The 16,289-nt window shown below is 43.2% G+C and overlaps 1 protein-coding gene across 1 annotated transcript in view; it reads left to right on the top strand.

Moving 5' to 3' along the window:
• The window catches only part of LOC148335961 (alpha-taxilin-like), a 193,678-nt gene that overhangs the window by 75,359 nt on the left and 102,030 nt on the right, over nucleotides 1–16,289 (top strand). The window contains exon 4 of the mRNA XM_088295960.1: nucleotides 371–518. Within this exon, the coding sequence (XP_088152086.1) occupies nucleotides 371–518 (148 nt within the window). The remainder of the gene's footprint in view (nucleotides 1–370; nucleotides 519–16,289) is intronic.

The raw sequence follows: 16,289 nt of genomic DNA, 5'->3' as shown, positions 1-16,289 counted from the left end.
GAGCTATGCCTCTGGTAATATATGGTGTTATTTGTCAGGATCTTGTGACCAAGTGTAGTACAATTATAATTACTGTAATTATATTATTTTTGGGAATTTTAATTTTGAAAGGCCACATAGTGGCTCTCACGAGCAACAATCACACCTTCCCCCAATAAAAAAAAAAAAAAAAGACAAACTACAAAAAACAAGAACAACAAACAGTCAAAGTGGCACTTTGGGCATCAGTGCCAAAAAGATGTGTACCACAGGAACCCAAATTAATGCGCACCCAACCCCCTTGCATGTGCATGGGCCTGACTCTGGGAGATAAATATGACTCTAGTGTTGCTTTCTGTCTCAACTGCCTTTTTTGTATATTTCTTGTCAGGAGGAGACTGCAGAGTTTGGTTTAGAGTTTTGCTGCAATGAGGAAGAGAGGGGAGAGACTCCTGGCCGAGAGGGCTGCACAAGTGACTTGAGGGAGGCAGAGCTTGATCCTACAGGAGAACCTAAGTCTTTTGAAGACGATGCCTTTGGTAGGAACTCGCAATTGTCACTATTGAGACTGGATTTTTTTTACTATGCACTTCTGCCTACTGTTTCAAGTCAGTCAATTCAAATTTTATTTATTATATTTTCATGACCATAAGGCATATTATAGTATTAGAGTATTAAAAGGCGCTATCTCAGATACACTTGCTTTTTCTGTATTTTACACATGCATAAGGTTCACTGTATTATTGGGCGCAGGCATGGTAAAACATACGCCAGCTAAAACATATGGTAGCATTGATGCTCACTAAAACGTACACCAGCATGCTTGCTAGCGTATGTTTTTAAAAAGGCAAATTGGGCAAAACTGAGTTTGGTTGGACTTTTTTAAAAATATTTAACACGACAGGTTCCCTCTCATCAGTATCAGTCAGCCTCATTGCCATGCAGTTTAGCAGACATGATGCAGGCTTTGGCGAAAGTTCGAACAGTACAAGCAGACACATTCGTGCCCAAGATAGCTAACAGTTTGCCCAAGCATCCACATTCCATTCACAAACTGTGGCAGAACTTACCCGGCTTGCTTCCCAGTCTTAGTAAACCTGTGTTCGCCATCTGTCATCAATTGCTCGCATGCCGCTCGCAACTTCACTTTGAACGCCCTGTGTACACCGTTGTCAAATGGTTGGAGTTCCTTCGTAACCCTTCCAGGGATTATTGCAAGTTCTTGGACGTGCCTTGAGATCAACTCTGCATGCTGTCTTGAGCCACGTCTTTCTTTCCTCTTTATAAGCAGTGTGTTGACAGTAGGGCTGCCAAGATAAGTCGACTAATCACAGCAGCCTTGATGATCCAAATCCTCAAAAATTAATGTAGGTAGTCAAGGAGTCGTTTATATATAGTGTAGCGTCGGTTGAAATGATGAAGCATTACTGGTGGTCCGAAGTTTCTCCTTTTAATTCCTTTTTTCTCATACACAAACCTCTTAAACCATAAGAGCTAGAAAATAAACAAACATGACGCCATGTGTTGGGGCCAGAATGAATATATTATTTGACACCACTGTTGCCTTACTGGGCACCGCAGTATGGAGGGTGCCCTCTGTAGACTAGGGATGGTGGTGTGATCGGTGAACCTTTAAGTTTCATGATTATTGCACCTGTGGGAAGGGTGGGACTTGGAAGACAGCGGAACAGTATTTGACCAGATCACAACTAAAACAAACTATTATACTGATTAATTTCTTTGTAGTTTGGAATGGAGGACGAGGACGAATAATTTTGAGTCAAGCGCACGTGACAAACAAATGCACGTTAATCTTGTTTACAGTAAATTGACAACTTGGATCGCCACTCGTTCAATTGTGACTGCGTCTTTAACCCCGCACGAGTGGCTTATTTTGAGACAACGGAAGGCCACTACACAAGTCAAATACTTCGTCTGAACCACGGATTACCATTAATGGACAGCAGAACTGAGTTGGATTGATGCATCGGTCGTGAGTAACCTGCATTAATGAATGGACTGCTGATGTTGTGTTGATCGCATTTGGAAACGCTTTGAAATATTGGCCATCTGACGCTCCGATGATTGAAATGTGAACGGAATGCGACACACGTCAAACAATTGGATCAAGGTCGCAACTGTTGCAAGAGCCTAGCAAGGTCGCTGAATTGCACTTTGGAAAAGCGGCGCTGTACTCTCTCTCACTCTGTGACGGCTGTGCTGCACTCTTTCACTCTGTGGATGGATGACTTTTGATTCAAAACAAAGATCAACTGATTGAAGGTTGAAATAATTACGGTGCGCATCAAAATTGGATCATTTAAATATATTTAGATCGCTATCAATTTAAGGACTAAATATATGAATTAAATGAATTAAATCGAGGATGGAAAGGATGGATTAAAGGATGTAAAATAGCACCGTAATTAAAGGACAAGCTAAGGAGCCACGTGAGCACCAGATTAATTGAAATAATCAACATTTAAAACGAATTGCAGTGTGTAAGAAAACAGAGTGGTTCCAATTGAGAAGCAATAACTGTCATACAAAACTTTACCATGAGCGTCTCAGAAACTGAAAAACTGCTTAAGTCAAGAATTGCCTCCCGTAAAGCAAAAATGGGATTTTGTACTCGCAAAATGAATTGCTTAAAGGAATGGATGAATATTTCTAATGATGATTTCGATATGGAGACATTTGAACAGGACCTAGAATCTTATAGGATTGCCATATGGGAATTCAAGGAGGTGCATCAATCTGTGCATGATCTCCTAACAGAGGGGGAACAGGAGTCCGACATAAGTGAATGGTATGAGCCCAGAATGACAAATCTTAATTACTTCTTGAAGGAAGTCGATGCATGGACACAGGACAAAAGGTTACAAGACCAGAAAGTATCTCATACACTGCGCAAACAACTACAGGACACGGCACCGGACCTGATGAAACCACTGGACTCCATATCCACCATATCGACCACCTCATCAGTTTCTTCCGCATGCAGGAAGCCAGAGGCTGAGAAGGCAGCTCTTCAGGCCCGTGCTGCTGCATTGAAAAGGATGCAGGCTCTGAAACTTGAGGAGATGAAACTTAAGATGGAAATGGAAAAGATGGAGTTGTAAACGGATATTGCGGCTTCAGATGCCAAAATAAGAGTCCTTCAAAGTTTTGAGGAAGAAAAATGTTTTGAACCTGATGAGATGGTGGAACCTACGGATGGCATGAATGCCTATCTTGATGATGAGGCCTCCAAATAATGTTTCAATCCAAGTCCAGAAGTGGAGTTTAATGAGATAAGGAATTTGCCTAAAATGCCATTGCAGAGGATCTTGGAAATTCAACACCCTCAGCCGAATGGACAGGAAAATGGGCTAAGTGAATCCAGGGCAGCTAGACAGACTAGTGTTTCCACTCAGCCTAGAGCCCATAGCCCCCAAAGAGCGCACAGTCAAACCACGCCTCAAAGCCAATCCAGTGGGCGTGGTCAATCCAGAGCTCACACACCTCCTCTAAATCAAATCCATGCTCATTCTAGCAGTAGCGGTGGTGGTGTCACTACTGGGGCGCGTGGTGGTGGTGTCACTACTGGAGTGGGTGGCGATATCACTGACCTGATCTTAATGCAACATAAGCTGGCCTTACTACCAGCCAGGGAGGTCACTGTGTATAATGGTGATCCATTGGCGTATCATTCTTTCATCCGTGCATTTGAATATTTAATTGAGGACAAGATTAGTAGCAGCGTAGACAGGCTCTACTTTCTTGAGCAATACACCTCTGGGCAAGCCAGGAATCTTGTACGCAGTTGCCGGCACATGGATGCACAACGAGGTTATGCTGAAGCCAAGCGACTATTGGAGAAGCAATTAGGAAATGAAGTTAAAGTCACTAGCGCATACCTCGAGAAGGCACTGAAATGGACACCTATCAAAGGGGATGATGGAAAAGGACTGCAAGCCTATGGACTATATCTAAGAGGATGCCATAACGCCATGCAAGATTTAGATATGGATGAGCTTGATGTTCCCTCCAATCTCAGGATCTTTGTGTCTAAGCTTCCATACAAGCTGCGTGAAAAATGGAGGGGAGCAGCTTATGAAACCTTTCAAAGAACGAACAGGCGAGCTCGATTTCAGCATCTCGTGGAATTTATAGAGAAACAAGCTGATATCTTGTTGGATCCGTTGTTTGGGAATTTAAATGATTCGCTCCCTAGCCATAAGATGGCGCCAAAAACCAAGACAACTGATTACAGACTACAAAGGCATAAAGGAAGTAGCTTTGTAACAGCAGTGGTGGAGGCAAAAGCTACAGGCCAACCAACCAGGCAGGCAGGCATTGTCACATGTGGATTCTGTAAAGGAAAACATGGACTTCATGACTGCAGAAGGTTTAAATCGCAAACGCATATGTCAAAAGTGAACTTTCTAAAGGAAAACGGTCTCTGCTTTGGATGCCTAACCAAAGGACATTTGAGCCGTGACTGTAGACGTAAGATGACATGTGAGAAATGTCAGAAGAGGCATCCAACACTTCTTCATATAATGAGTGACAAGAATACTGTTGTGGAAACTGAGCAATTTCAACCAAAGACCACAACTGATGATAAAAAGGATAAAAGAGAAACAGAAGAGGCGGAGGAGACTTCTGTGATTAGTGCCAATCTTGTTGCAACTGGAGGTGCAATCGGAAAGGATTATGCTCTGGCAATAGTGCCAGTTAGAGTTAAGATGGTGAAGGGAAATGAGTTCGTCACCACTTACGCATTCCTCGATCCCGGCAGCACAGCAACGTTCTGCACGGAGAACCTAATGAACCAACTGAAGGCTAGAGGACGAAAGACTCAAATCCTACTGCAAACAATGGGACAGGAGAAGCTGGTCCCGAGTCATGAGCTGATAGGTTTGGAGGTAGGCAATTTGGAAGGTGAAACCTACCTTGAAATACCTAGGGCCTATACCCAGGAGAAGATACCAGTCTCAAAGCAGCACTTGCCCACTCAAAAGGATTTAAGGAGATGGCCGTATCTCAAGGATCTGAAATTGAAGAAAATCGACTCGGATATCGGCTTTCTCATTGGCATCAACATTCCAAAAGCACTGGAACCTTGGGACATCATCACCAGCCGAGATAACGGACCATATGCGGTTAAAACATTATTAGGATGGGTGGTTAATGGTCCACTCAAATCTTGCACCGCTAATGAAGGATGTGGACCTCCTGAAGTAACAGCCAATCGCATTTCTGTTGCTAGTCTGGAGGAACTCCTCATCAGGCAATACAATCGGGATTTCTCTGAAAAGGAGTACGAAGGGAAAAGTGAGATGTCAGCTGAGGATAGAAGGTTCATGGATATCGCCTCGAGTTCGGTTACCCTCCAAGATGGTCAATACTCCTTACCTCTGCCTCTACGCAATAAGGATATTATCATGCCCAAAAACTACAAAATGGCAGAGGAGCGAGCCAAGAATTTGAAAAGAAAATTCAGAAGAGATCCAAACTACGCATTAGGGTATACCAACTTTATGAATGGTGTAATCACAAAGAAGTATGCGGAGAAAGTGCCACAGGAACAGTTGCATCGAGAAGATGGCAAAGTTTGGTACATACCTCATCATTGGATCTATCATAAGCAGAAGGGCAAACTTCGAGTGGTGTTCGACTGTACCTCAACATACAAAGGCACATCTCTCAACAAAGAACTCATACAAGGCCCCGATCTCACAAACACATTTGATGGGTGTTTTGCTCAGGTTCCGACAAGAACCGATTGCGATTATGGGAGATATTGAGGCAATGTTCTATCAGGTAAAAGTTCATAAGGAACACCAAGATCTGCTAAGGTTCCTTTGGTGGCCTGGCGGCGACACCAGCCAGCCCTTGGAAGGGTACCGCATGAGAGTCCATCTCTTTGGTGCGGTGTCATCACCCAGTATAGCAAACTTTGCTTTAAAGCAAACTGCAGAGGATAACCTCAAGAGATATGAAGAGGAAGTGACTGAGACCATTAAATCCAACTTTTATGTTGACTATTGCCTTAAATCCGTCCCAACAGTGAAAGAAGCTATTGAGATAACCATGGACCTCCAAGATGCTTGCTCACAGGGAGGCTTCACGCTGACAAAACTTGTTAGTAATAGCCGTGAGGTATTGGCGTCCATTCCTGAGGAGCGTAGAGCAAAGCTAATTATAGACCTAGACCTGGACAGAGAAAAGCTGCCATTTGAGCGGGCACTTGGGATACAATGGAACATCGAAAGTGATGTATTCACCTTCAAAACCACCACCAGAACCAGACCGCCCACTCGGAGAGGTATCCTCTCTGCGGTTAGCTCGGTCTATGACCCATTTGGATTCCTTTGCCCATTCATCCTGAAAGCCAAACAAATCCTCCAAAAGCTCTGTAGAGCAAAACTGGGCTGGGACGAAGCCATCCCAGTGGACTTCTCCAAGGCATGGCAGAGATGGGCCACTGAAATGGAGCGTCTGGGTTCATTTCAAGTTGACCGATGTATGAAGCCAACAGACTTTGGGGAGGTAATAGCGGTGGAACTACACCACTTGTGATGCTAGTGAGTTGGGTTATGGCACTGCGAGCTACTTAAGATATACTGATAGCATGGGAAAAGTTCACGTGGCATTTGTCCTGGGAAAGTCAAGAGTAGCACCACTAAAACAGATGACTATTCCCAGGCTGGAGTTGGCAGCTGCTACACTTGCCGTGAGGGTGGACAGAATGCTGAAGAAGGAGCTACAGCTTGCACTTACGGACTCTAATTTCTGGACAGATAGGACGTCTGTACTGAAATATATTCGAAACCAAACCAAGAGATTCCACATGTACGTAGCCAACAGAGTGGCAATTATTCGTGATCTTTCTCAAGAGAAGCAGTGGCGACATGTAAGCTCGCAAGCCAACCCGGCAGATGATGCTTCACGTGGGCTGCATGTAAATGCATTCCTAAAATCATCAAGGTGGCTGATGGGGCCGGAATTCCTGAAGAAAAGGGACACAGATTGGCCGAAGATCCCAGATGACCTGGGGCAGATCGCCTCTGACGACCAGGAGGTGAAAAATGACATCACTGTGAACATCACACATGTAAAAGGAAAAAAATCCAGTAACCAGACTAGTGGAGTATTACTCCTCTTGGGATCGTCTAAAGAGGGCTGTGGCCTGGCTTTTAAAGTTGAAAACACGGCTTCTTGTGCTTGGTGAGAGAAGAAAGGACCTCGCGAGGGCCAATCCAGGATTGACGCAAGAAGAAAATTGTCTGGCAGCAGAGGATATAAAAGAGGCCGAAAAGGCCATTATCCAATTTGAACAGAGACAGCACTTTGGACAAGAACTTGACTTCTTGATGATGGGGAAAACTGTCAAACGAAACAGCCCTATCTGTAAAGCCTTTCAGAGCCTCCTTTAGTTCTTTCTGTGCCCCGACAAAGTTTGTCCCATTGTCTGTCCGGATGCTCTTCACTGGTCCCCGTCGACACATGAAGCGACGCAAGGCATTGATGCAGGAGTTGGTGTCCAAATGGCTAGCCACTTCCAAGTGGATGGCTCTGCTTACCAAGCAGGTGAAAATCACTCCCCATCGTTTCACATGAGAACGTCCTCGCTTCACATCGAATGGGCCAAAGTAATCAACACCCACATGGGTGAAGGGTGGGAGATCCGGTAAGAGGCGGTCTTCTGGAAGGTCGGACATTTTCTGCTCCTCCACCTTTGCTTGCATACGCCTGCAGAAAACGCAGCTCTAATTATCCTTCTTGCAGAAGAATTGGCACAAGATAGCCAGAATCTCTCTTGTAGTTTTGAAATCATGTGACTCCTTCCTGAGTGTCCAACCTGTTGGTGGATCTTTTGCAGGATCAGTTTAGAGATGTGAGAACCTTTGGGCAGGATAATTGGGTTCTTTTGCTCTGCTGGAATTGCCATCTAACTAATTCGCCCTCCCACTCTCAGGATACCATGATCCACAATCGGACAATACGACAGTGGTCGGTCTGATCTCGAAAGGTGACGTGGCAGCCTACAGGGAGGAGGTCCAGAAACTAACGGCTTGGTGTGAGGATAACAGACTGCAACTCAACATTGCAAAAACAAAGGAGATCGTCATCGACTTTAGGAGGAACAAGACTGTGCCACCTCCCCTCTACATCAGAGGTGAATGTGTGGAGAGGGTCCACACATTCAAGTTCCTGGGAGTACAGATCGCCGACGACGTCTCCTGGACACACATCACCACAGCAGTGGAAAAGAAGGTCCACCAGCGTCTGCGTTTCCTGAGGGTTGTCAGGAAATTCAACCTGGACAAGAAGCTGCTGCTGGCCTTGTACCACTCGTCCATCGAGAGCCTGCTGACCTACTGTGTCTCCACCGTGTACAGCAGCTGCACTGAGGCAGACCGAGTGAGGCTCCAGAGGGCAGTAAAAACGGCGCAGAGGATTATAGGCTGCTCTCTCCCCTCCCTGTCGGACATCTACACCACCCGGTGCCTCAGCAGAGCTCTCAATATCGTCAAGAACAATACTCACCCGAACTCACACCTGTTTGACCTGTTGCCCTCTGGCAGGCGCTACAGGTACATCAAATCAAAGACTAATAGACTGAAAAACAGTTTCTTCCCGAGAGCCATCACCATTCTGAACTCTCACACACACACACGACCACCCTTACCTTGCAGAACAGCGATATAATGTGTTTTTAGTTATCCAATTTCGTATTATTTTCCATCTCATTATTTATTCTTTCATTTGTCTAATTTATATATTTGATTAAATTATGGTTGTATTGCACTGGAGAGGGGATCTCTCTAATCTCGTTGCACACTGTACAATGACAATAAAGGGATTTCTGATTTTTGATTCTGATTAATATCAAGGAGCGGTGGAACTTCGTTGACAATTGCTGACAGGTGACTCCAACGTTTGGCAGTTTCGCCAGTTGGAATGTTTACACGATTTGCAGGAATATGGTCCTTTGTGTATGCAGGAGGGAGATCAATATATGTTGTAGAACAGTAGCCCCTGACTCGAAGGCTCAGTACTCTTTCACTGCTTATAACTGCACCCTTTTCCATCATGGTGGTGAGTTTTAATTTATCTGGAAAACGTTCCATTTGTAGTTCATGGCTGACCTCACGATCATTGAAGGCTGTGTTACTTTGAGTGTCCAACAAGGCGTAGACAAGTTTTTCTCTGTTTGGATTGACAGTGGACGACACCCATACTTGAACAATCATCAAGGTACTCGTTTGCTGTCCTTCATGGGTGATGTTGAATGTCATAGTAGCCGCGGTCTCTGCCTTACAATCTTGTGTTGACTCTGTTACACATACTTGTCGTTCCTTCATATTTTTTATAAAGTCATCATCATAAAGGCAGGATTGATGTTTTCTCATGCATTTGTCACATGTAAGGCGGTTTTGACAGTCCTTTGCGCTGTAACCTTGCTTCAGACAGCCATAACAACGTTTATTGTCTTTAACATATGTCCTTCTTTCTTTTAGAGTCCATTTTATGAAGTTTGGGCAGTTATGAAGTTGATGTGTGACTTGACATAAAATGCAAAGCGAACTTCTACTTTGTCCATCAGTGGTTTCTTCGTCCTGTATAGTTGTAAAAACACGGAGGACACTTGCCTTATTTTCGTAATGTCCTTCACATTTTTCTTCTCACAACACACCTCTGAAGAACGAAGAGCATGCAAGAAGCTGACTGGGTTGCAAGAAACCTCTGCTTCCAACACAAAAAATTCTGCAAAATCACAAAAATTTGGAAAATCTTTGCCATCTAATTGATAACATGTCGGTTCCATGTAGCAGCTGCCCAGTCAGGCAGTTTTTGGTTTTGTTCACAGCCATTTAATATTTCTAGTCCTTTTACATGTGGAATGGCTAGTAGACAAGCATTTATGAAGTCTGCAAAGCTTCTTAACCCCTCATCATCTTTGGCTTGTATTTTTGGCCAGTTTGCTAGTTTATCCCTAAATGCTCTTTGTATAACGAATGTCTGACCATATCTCTGATTATTTTTATTTCCATGCATCTTGATAAGCTTGTTCATCACTTCTAAAGAATGTTCCTTCTAAACATTTACGGGCTGGGCCAGTGACATACCTTTTCAAATAATGCATCTTTTCAGACGCAGATATTCCAGTATGGTCTATCAGCGATATAAAGGAGGCCTTACATTCAATAAAATGGATTGGTTCGCCACTAAACACTGATTGCTCGGGCATAGGAAGCCGGTTAATCATACTGTCCTGAAAAGCTTGTGTCAACTGAGCAACATGGGAGGAAGGTAGCGAAGGTGTTTGGTGAGACTGATTTAGTGGGCTCGATGTTTGTGTGTGAACTCATCTGTTCGCTTTTTACCTACTGAACTTCACCCATCCGGGTCATTTCTTGATTGTAGCCCTCTAGCCTGGCTCTAGCTGACTCTACATCCATTTATGCCTGTAGACGCTGCATCTCAAATTTTTGATTTTTAAGTTCCTTTTGGTGTTCTTCCTTTAACTTTATCCTTTCCTTTTGTTTACTTTCCTCTTGAATAATCTTATATTCAACTTCCTTTGCAGCAAGTTCTGCCGCTGATTCTCCTCGTTTCATGGCGAGGTATGAGGACGTGGAACGATGTGTGATCTACGACGATGCAGCAGTAGAACCAAAAATGGAGATTGCATATTCACGATCCAGTATCTCACGCAGTCGATGTCTTTTACGTTCTGCATTGAAATCTCCATTAATGCCTGTTAGTCTCTCATATGTATGATTTTGGTAATGTCACGAGTTACTGCATCACAAGCATCAATTTTTCTTCTCAAATCAGTTGATGGAGCTATGTGACCCTTAATCTCACTATTAAGTCTTGACATATCCTCCTTTCCTTTTTCTAGAATGTCCAAAAGTGATGACATATGTTCATCAGTTATTTCTGACTTGAGACTTTCTCTTGCCTCACGTGCATCTATTTTCCATTGTTCATACAAGCAGGTGAGCCTTTTTTCCTTTTTCATTACTTCCTCTTTTTTGTAAGCAGACGTTTTTTCAATTTGTTCCTTGATATCCTCATTGTGAATGGCGGAAGGCTGAGTAACTTCCATTGTTTGATCAATTCTGCCACCTGTTGTTCTTTATGAGTCGTAGTTTATCACGTGAAGACACTTGGGTTAAGCAGCCTGGCGGACAGCAAATGGTAAGCTCTTACTGTAGCGTCGGTTGAAATAATGAAGATTTACTGGTGGTCAAAAGTTTCTCCTTTTAATTCCTTCTGTCTCGTACACAAACTTCTTACACCACAAGAGCTAGAAAATAAACAAACGGCGCCATGAGTTACAATTAACTATGAATACAAATTTTCACCTTATTGCCACATTCAACCGGGCTAAGTATCTTTTAACTATCAATTTTGTCGTCTGTGAATCCTTTTTTTTCTTTCTTTCGAATCGTCTTGATACGCACTGTAAATCACCATCTATTCATTCGTGATCCACTTCCGTGTTCCTTCAAAGTAAAACTTCCGGCCAACAGGAATTCAAAAGAAATGTCCGGTATTGCAGAAAATTTCGCAAATAGGCCCATAGTCCTTTACAAATATAATTATTTATCCAGCGAATTGCTTTTCTCTTGAAACAGCCTTGTCTTGCGTTTTTCCCCACTGGCTATATGCCTGTCTAGAACATGCGCAATCGCGGTTGTCCGTGTCATCCGTGATCTACACTGAAGTATTGTGGTTAGTGAGTCGGGGTGTCATTCTACCTGGTGTTAGCAACAGAGTTCTGAAGTTACGGCACATTTCACCCTCAAATACCACGTAAAACCTGCCTTTCATGGCAGCATGACGGCGATTCTCGAGCACCAAGAAAGGAAGCATGTTGTGGCTGATGCCTTTTTTCATTTGACAGGTTCAGTCATGTCTGCAAGTTAGATGTTATTAGTGTTTATGTTTGACGTATACTGACACAATGTCCTTTCGGCTACGCTAACATAAGAGGCATTCGTCAGCGTACTCATGTTTTTAACAACCAAAACAGTGTGCCTATGCCGTTTTTGACATCTAAGCGGAAAGATCTCTTGTGAATGGAGTGATGCGTTCACGAACTGGGGAATTCCAGTTCTCAAATTAACAAAACATGATATATTTCCTACAAGCCCTCATTGCCATCACATAACAATAAAATACATAATTAAGTTTGTTGCTATATACTAATTTATAGTATTGTAGCGAATATACCACATGTGAACCACTGACCAACGTCTGAGAGACAGGATCCAGCTAGTCTGCTCTGTATCAAGCAGATCAGCAGGGGTCCGTACAAAGTGATTTGGCAAGGACTTGCCAGACCCTAAGCTGATCAACAAATTCTGATAAGAACGTTACCTAGAACACTTCAGCAGACACTGGTTGCATATTGAAGCTGCCGTCAATGCAGACAGTTTGGCATCTGCCAAACCTGTGACAGCGAATGTTCAGCTTGCACCAACTTGGCAGGCTGGCCAAAGACTGATCCCAAGAGGTCGACATAAGAACTTCAGCTGCAAGTTTCTGTGCAGGATTATCTCCCAAAACTACATTGAAATGAAATATGTATGCCTGTTTATCATTGTTCTTATCCCACTAACTCTGCATTCATGAATCTGTTAGGTCATGATAATAACTATTTTCCTGGTCATATGTTGTAGGGCGGCATAGTCGACGACTGGTTAGCACGATGACCTCACAGTGCAGAGGTCGTGGGTTTGATTCCGGCCTTCCTTGTGGAGTCTGCATGTTCTCCCCATGCCTGTGTGGGTTTCCTCCGGGTACTCAGGTTTCCTCCCACGTTCCAAAAACATGCATAGCAGGTTGATTGGACACTCTAAATTGCCCCTAGGTATGAGTGTGAGTGCGGATGGTTGTTTGTCTATGTATTCCCTGCGATTGGCTGGTAAGCAATTCAGGATGTACTCCGCTACTGCCCGAAGAAACCTGGGTTTGGCTCCAGCACACCCCGCGACCCTTGTGAGGAGAAGCGGTACAGATAATGGGTGGTTATTATGGTTTGTCAGGTTCGCCAATTTGACATATAGGGTTCATAGCTGAAAGGAGAGAGGCACTCAGCTCAAGTGGATACAGAGAGGTTAATAAAGTTTATTTGGCAACTTCATCTCCCTTCTGTTCCTCGATGTTTTTCACACATTCCCTTTTATAACATCGAGGAATCAGATTACACTTCGAGAAATCAGATTACACTCAAGGGTGGTACAGTACGTCTTCTCAAAAGCTGGTTTAGTCCGGTTTATCATGAGCGTGCCGTCGTGGGTCACAGCTGACTTTGATGCCAACTTCTTCTATCAGGGCTCATCACGATGTTGTTTACTTCATCCTCACTTCTGAAGAAGTGCCGCCGCCCTGCCAATTGCAGACACCTCCCTGCAGTAAAGGTGTCCTCCTGTATCTCCACTCAAAGTGTAAACACTCAAGCATAGTCCACTCCACTAATTTGCAACATGTCATGCGCACCATGCATTGAAATAAAGCTGTGTCATGGCAAATGTATAATAACCTCTAAATATTATTCTAACATTCCCCCCTGTTTATTCTACATTTGCCCCAAAAATTATCATCAATGGAACTTCCAAGGATTTAATTCCATCAAATCACTAGCTTGATAGCAAATGTAAACCCCTCTATTTTTCTTTGTTTAACTTTAATGTATTTAACAAATTAACGAATAGGATCTCCCAGGTAAATTCAGTCGTCGTCATCAACTTGGTCATCAGTGTCTCCTCCATCACAAGCACCTCTGTAATTAATCAAAGGATATATTTCCTGTAGTTTGGAATTTGTTGGAGCGAGAGCTGTTGAGATAAGTCGGACAAGCAAAGCGCGAATGCAGGGAATACAACAACATCCACACAGTACAATGATTGAGGTGAACATTGTTATAGAAATCATTACAGAAAATACCATATTTTTATATTTATCAAACGTTTTGTTCCACCACTCATCCCATGCAGAGGTAGTCACACCTGAGTGTTCCTTCATCTTACGGTTCAGGGTGCGCAAGCCTGCAATGGCTCTAGTGAGGGATCCTTCCGGAGAAGTGTTGTTAGGAATGAATGTACAACATTGGTCCCCAAACATGGCGCAAACCCCTCCCCTCTCTGCCAACAGCATGTCCACCGCGATGCGGATTTGAAATGCGATGAGTGATGTTGCTGCCAATTGTTCTTTAATAGCTATAAATCCCTCTTCAGTGAAGTTCCCCAATCTTTGCACGTTATAGTGTATGTAATTTATTCGATCCACATTCTTATTCGGTGTAATCCAAAGAAGAATGGATTTGAACCCCGCTGCGATTTGATTTACCAACTTATACTCATCTGGTACGCCCCTTGGTTGGCCAATTGCATCCAAATTGGTCACATCACCATCCCTCCAGGAAGCACTTCGTCTTTTCCTGGAATAATAATAGGGGGATTCGTGGGCTTCAACGACTCTTTGAATGTCCCCTGCTGTGGATGGAAAATAGACACTGGTAAGAGAAGTGACACCAATGCGCAAGTTCCAACTGCGTCCTTTAATGAATCAAATAATTTAGGACCCCCGCACCACCACCACACGTCGCTGCGTGGCAGTAGTGTATCTGCTTGGAGCACAGTTGTCTTCTACCACGCTGGTGATTAGCTTCCCACTCGATTTTGCGTTCCTGTGAGATTAACACAAGTAAAGTTAGCCACTGCCACATCAGTAGAAAAGATAGGCTTATCTTTTGTTGCCTTAGTCACAGGGTACACATCATTCCAAGCAATGCAGTCCGCATTAGGTGTTAATTTCGTCATTACTTCTAAAAGACATGTCGATGGAAGAGCTGCTGGAATTACTCGTAGCAATGGTCTCGGACCCATGCATGAAACACAGCTTTCACTGCAACTAAACTACCCAACACAAAATCTCAATTTTTATCCATGCGAAAATCATGTCAACCGAGAGACCCCTAATAGGGTAGGGTGGCTTATAGTTCTTCACTGGCCTAAAATGTTTTCAGATCCTATTGATCTGCTCCCACCTAGTCACCAGACTTGCCTACCTTTCCCTTGTCGGGTGTCTCAGTTGAGATGACTTTTTTACAATGCACAAGGTGTTTGTTACTTGGGGAAACTGTCCTCGTTTTGGGCTTATGTTTCCCTGAGAATTGTGTCGTGCACAGATCATACAGGATCTATAAAAAAATTTTGAGAGTAAATTAAAGCCATATGTTGTATAAAATTAGTTAATCTGTCCTACCATCCCTCCTGTTGACACATGTGACACACCATGTGTCAATATTGCGAAAAAGATTTTTTGGAAGAATCGGTTTATTATCTGAACTGACATATATGCCATTAGTCAAAGTAGCTCCTTTTTCTAGCCATAGTTTTGCTCTTGCATAAGACACTGTTGTTGCATGTCTAAAAGGATGTCGTCTCGCAGAACGTTATCTATCAGCGCACACTCAGCCACACCTATAAATGGTTTGGTAGCTGCTTCTTTTGCTGTCTTATCTGCAAACGCATTTCCTAAAGTAATGTCATCAGTACCCGCAGTATGTGCTGAACATTTACATATTGCAATTTGGTTTTGTTATTTCTATCTAGTTTCTGTCTTAGTGCCATTGTCATCCAAAATTTTGTATCTTCATATCCGTCTTTATTCGTCTCTTTTTTTTCCCCCCTTTCGTTTTATTTTTATTTTATCTTGTAAGTCGACTATTTTTTGTGTATTAAGCTGACCAGCGAATTCATATTTTGTTATCTATGAGTTTAAATGTTTTACTTTTTCTGGACATTGGCTTTCTATAAATTTCCAGTCCTTACACGTCAATTGTTGCTTCGGATCCTTTTTGTTAGCTTTTTTACTGTTTGATTTCCCCATGTTGGAAGTCAGTGGTTCACCTAGGGTGACTAAACTGTCCTCCAGTCCCTGAACAGGCCGACAATTACTCTGTTTTAGGTAATTCCCAAGCTTCTACCACAAGTGGCGGAGAATTCTTGCCTCTGCTTCCCAGACAGTTGTCAGTTAATTTTCCTGTTCCAAAATGAGGTTGCAAGCCTCCATGCACACTTTTCCATTCACACTACGTTTTTTCTTTTTTTCTCTTTTCAAACGCACGTAGGATACACCCTGTTATCCTCTATCAGTTTTATAGACTATCTCTGTCTCTTCACGTAACATTGACTAGTATTCTTACGGTTTTACACAGTTTTAAAAACTTACTCTGTCTAGTCGTAGAGGAGTCCGCCCTCCTATATCCACGGAATTTAACTACTAATTTGCAGAGGAGT

This window comes from Idiotropiscis lumnitzeri, chromosome 5 (assembly GCF_059441095.1).
Source record: "Idiotropiscis lumnitzeri isolate Australia: NSW breed Sydney's pygmy pipehorse chromosome 5, RoL_Ilum_1.0, whole genome shotgun sequence".
NCBI classification, from domain to species: Eukaryota; Metazoa; Chordata; class Actinopteri; order Syngnathiformes; family Syngnathidae; genus Idiotropiscis; species Idiotropiscis lumnitzeri.
This window is presented reverse-complemented; position numbering and strand designations above follow the sequence as displayed.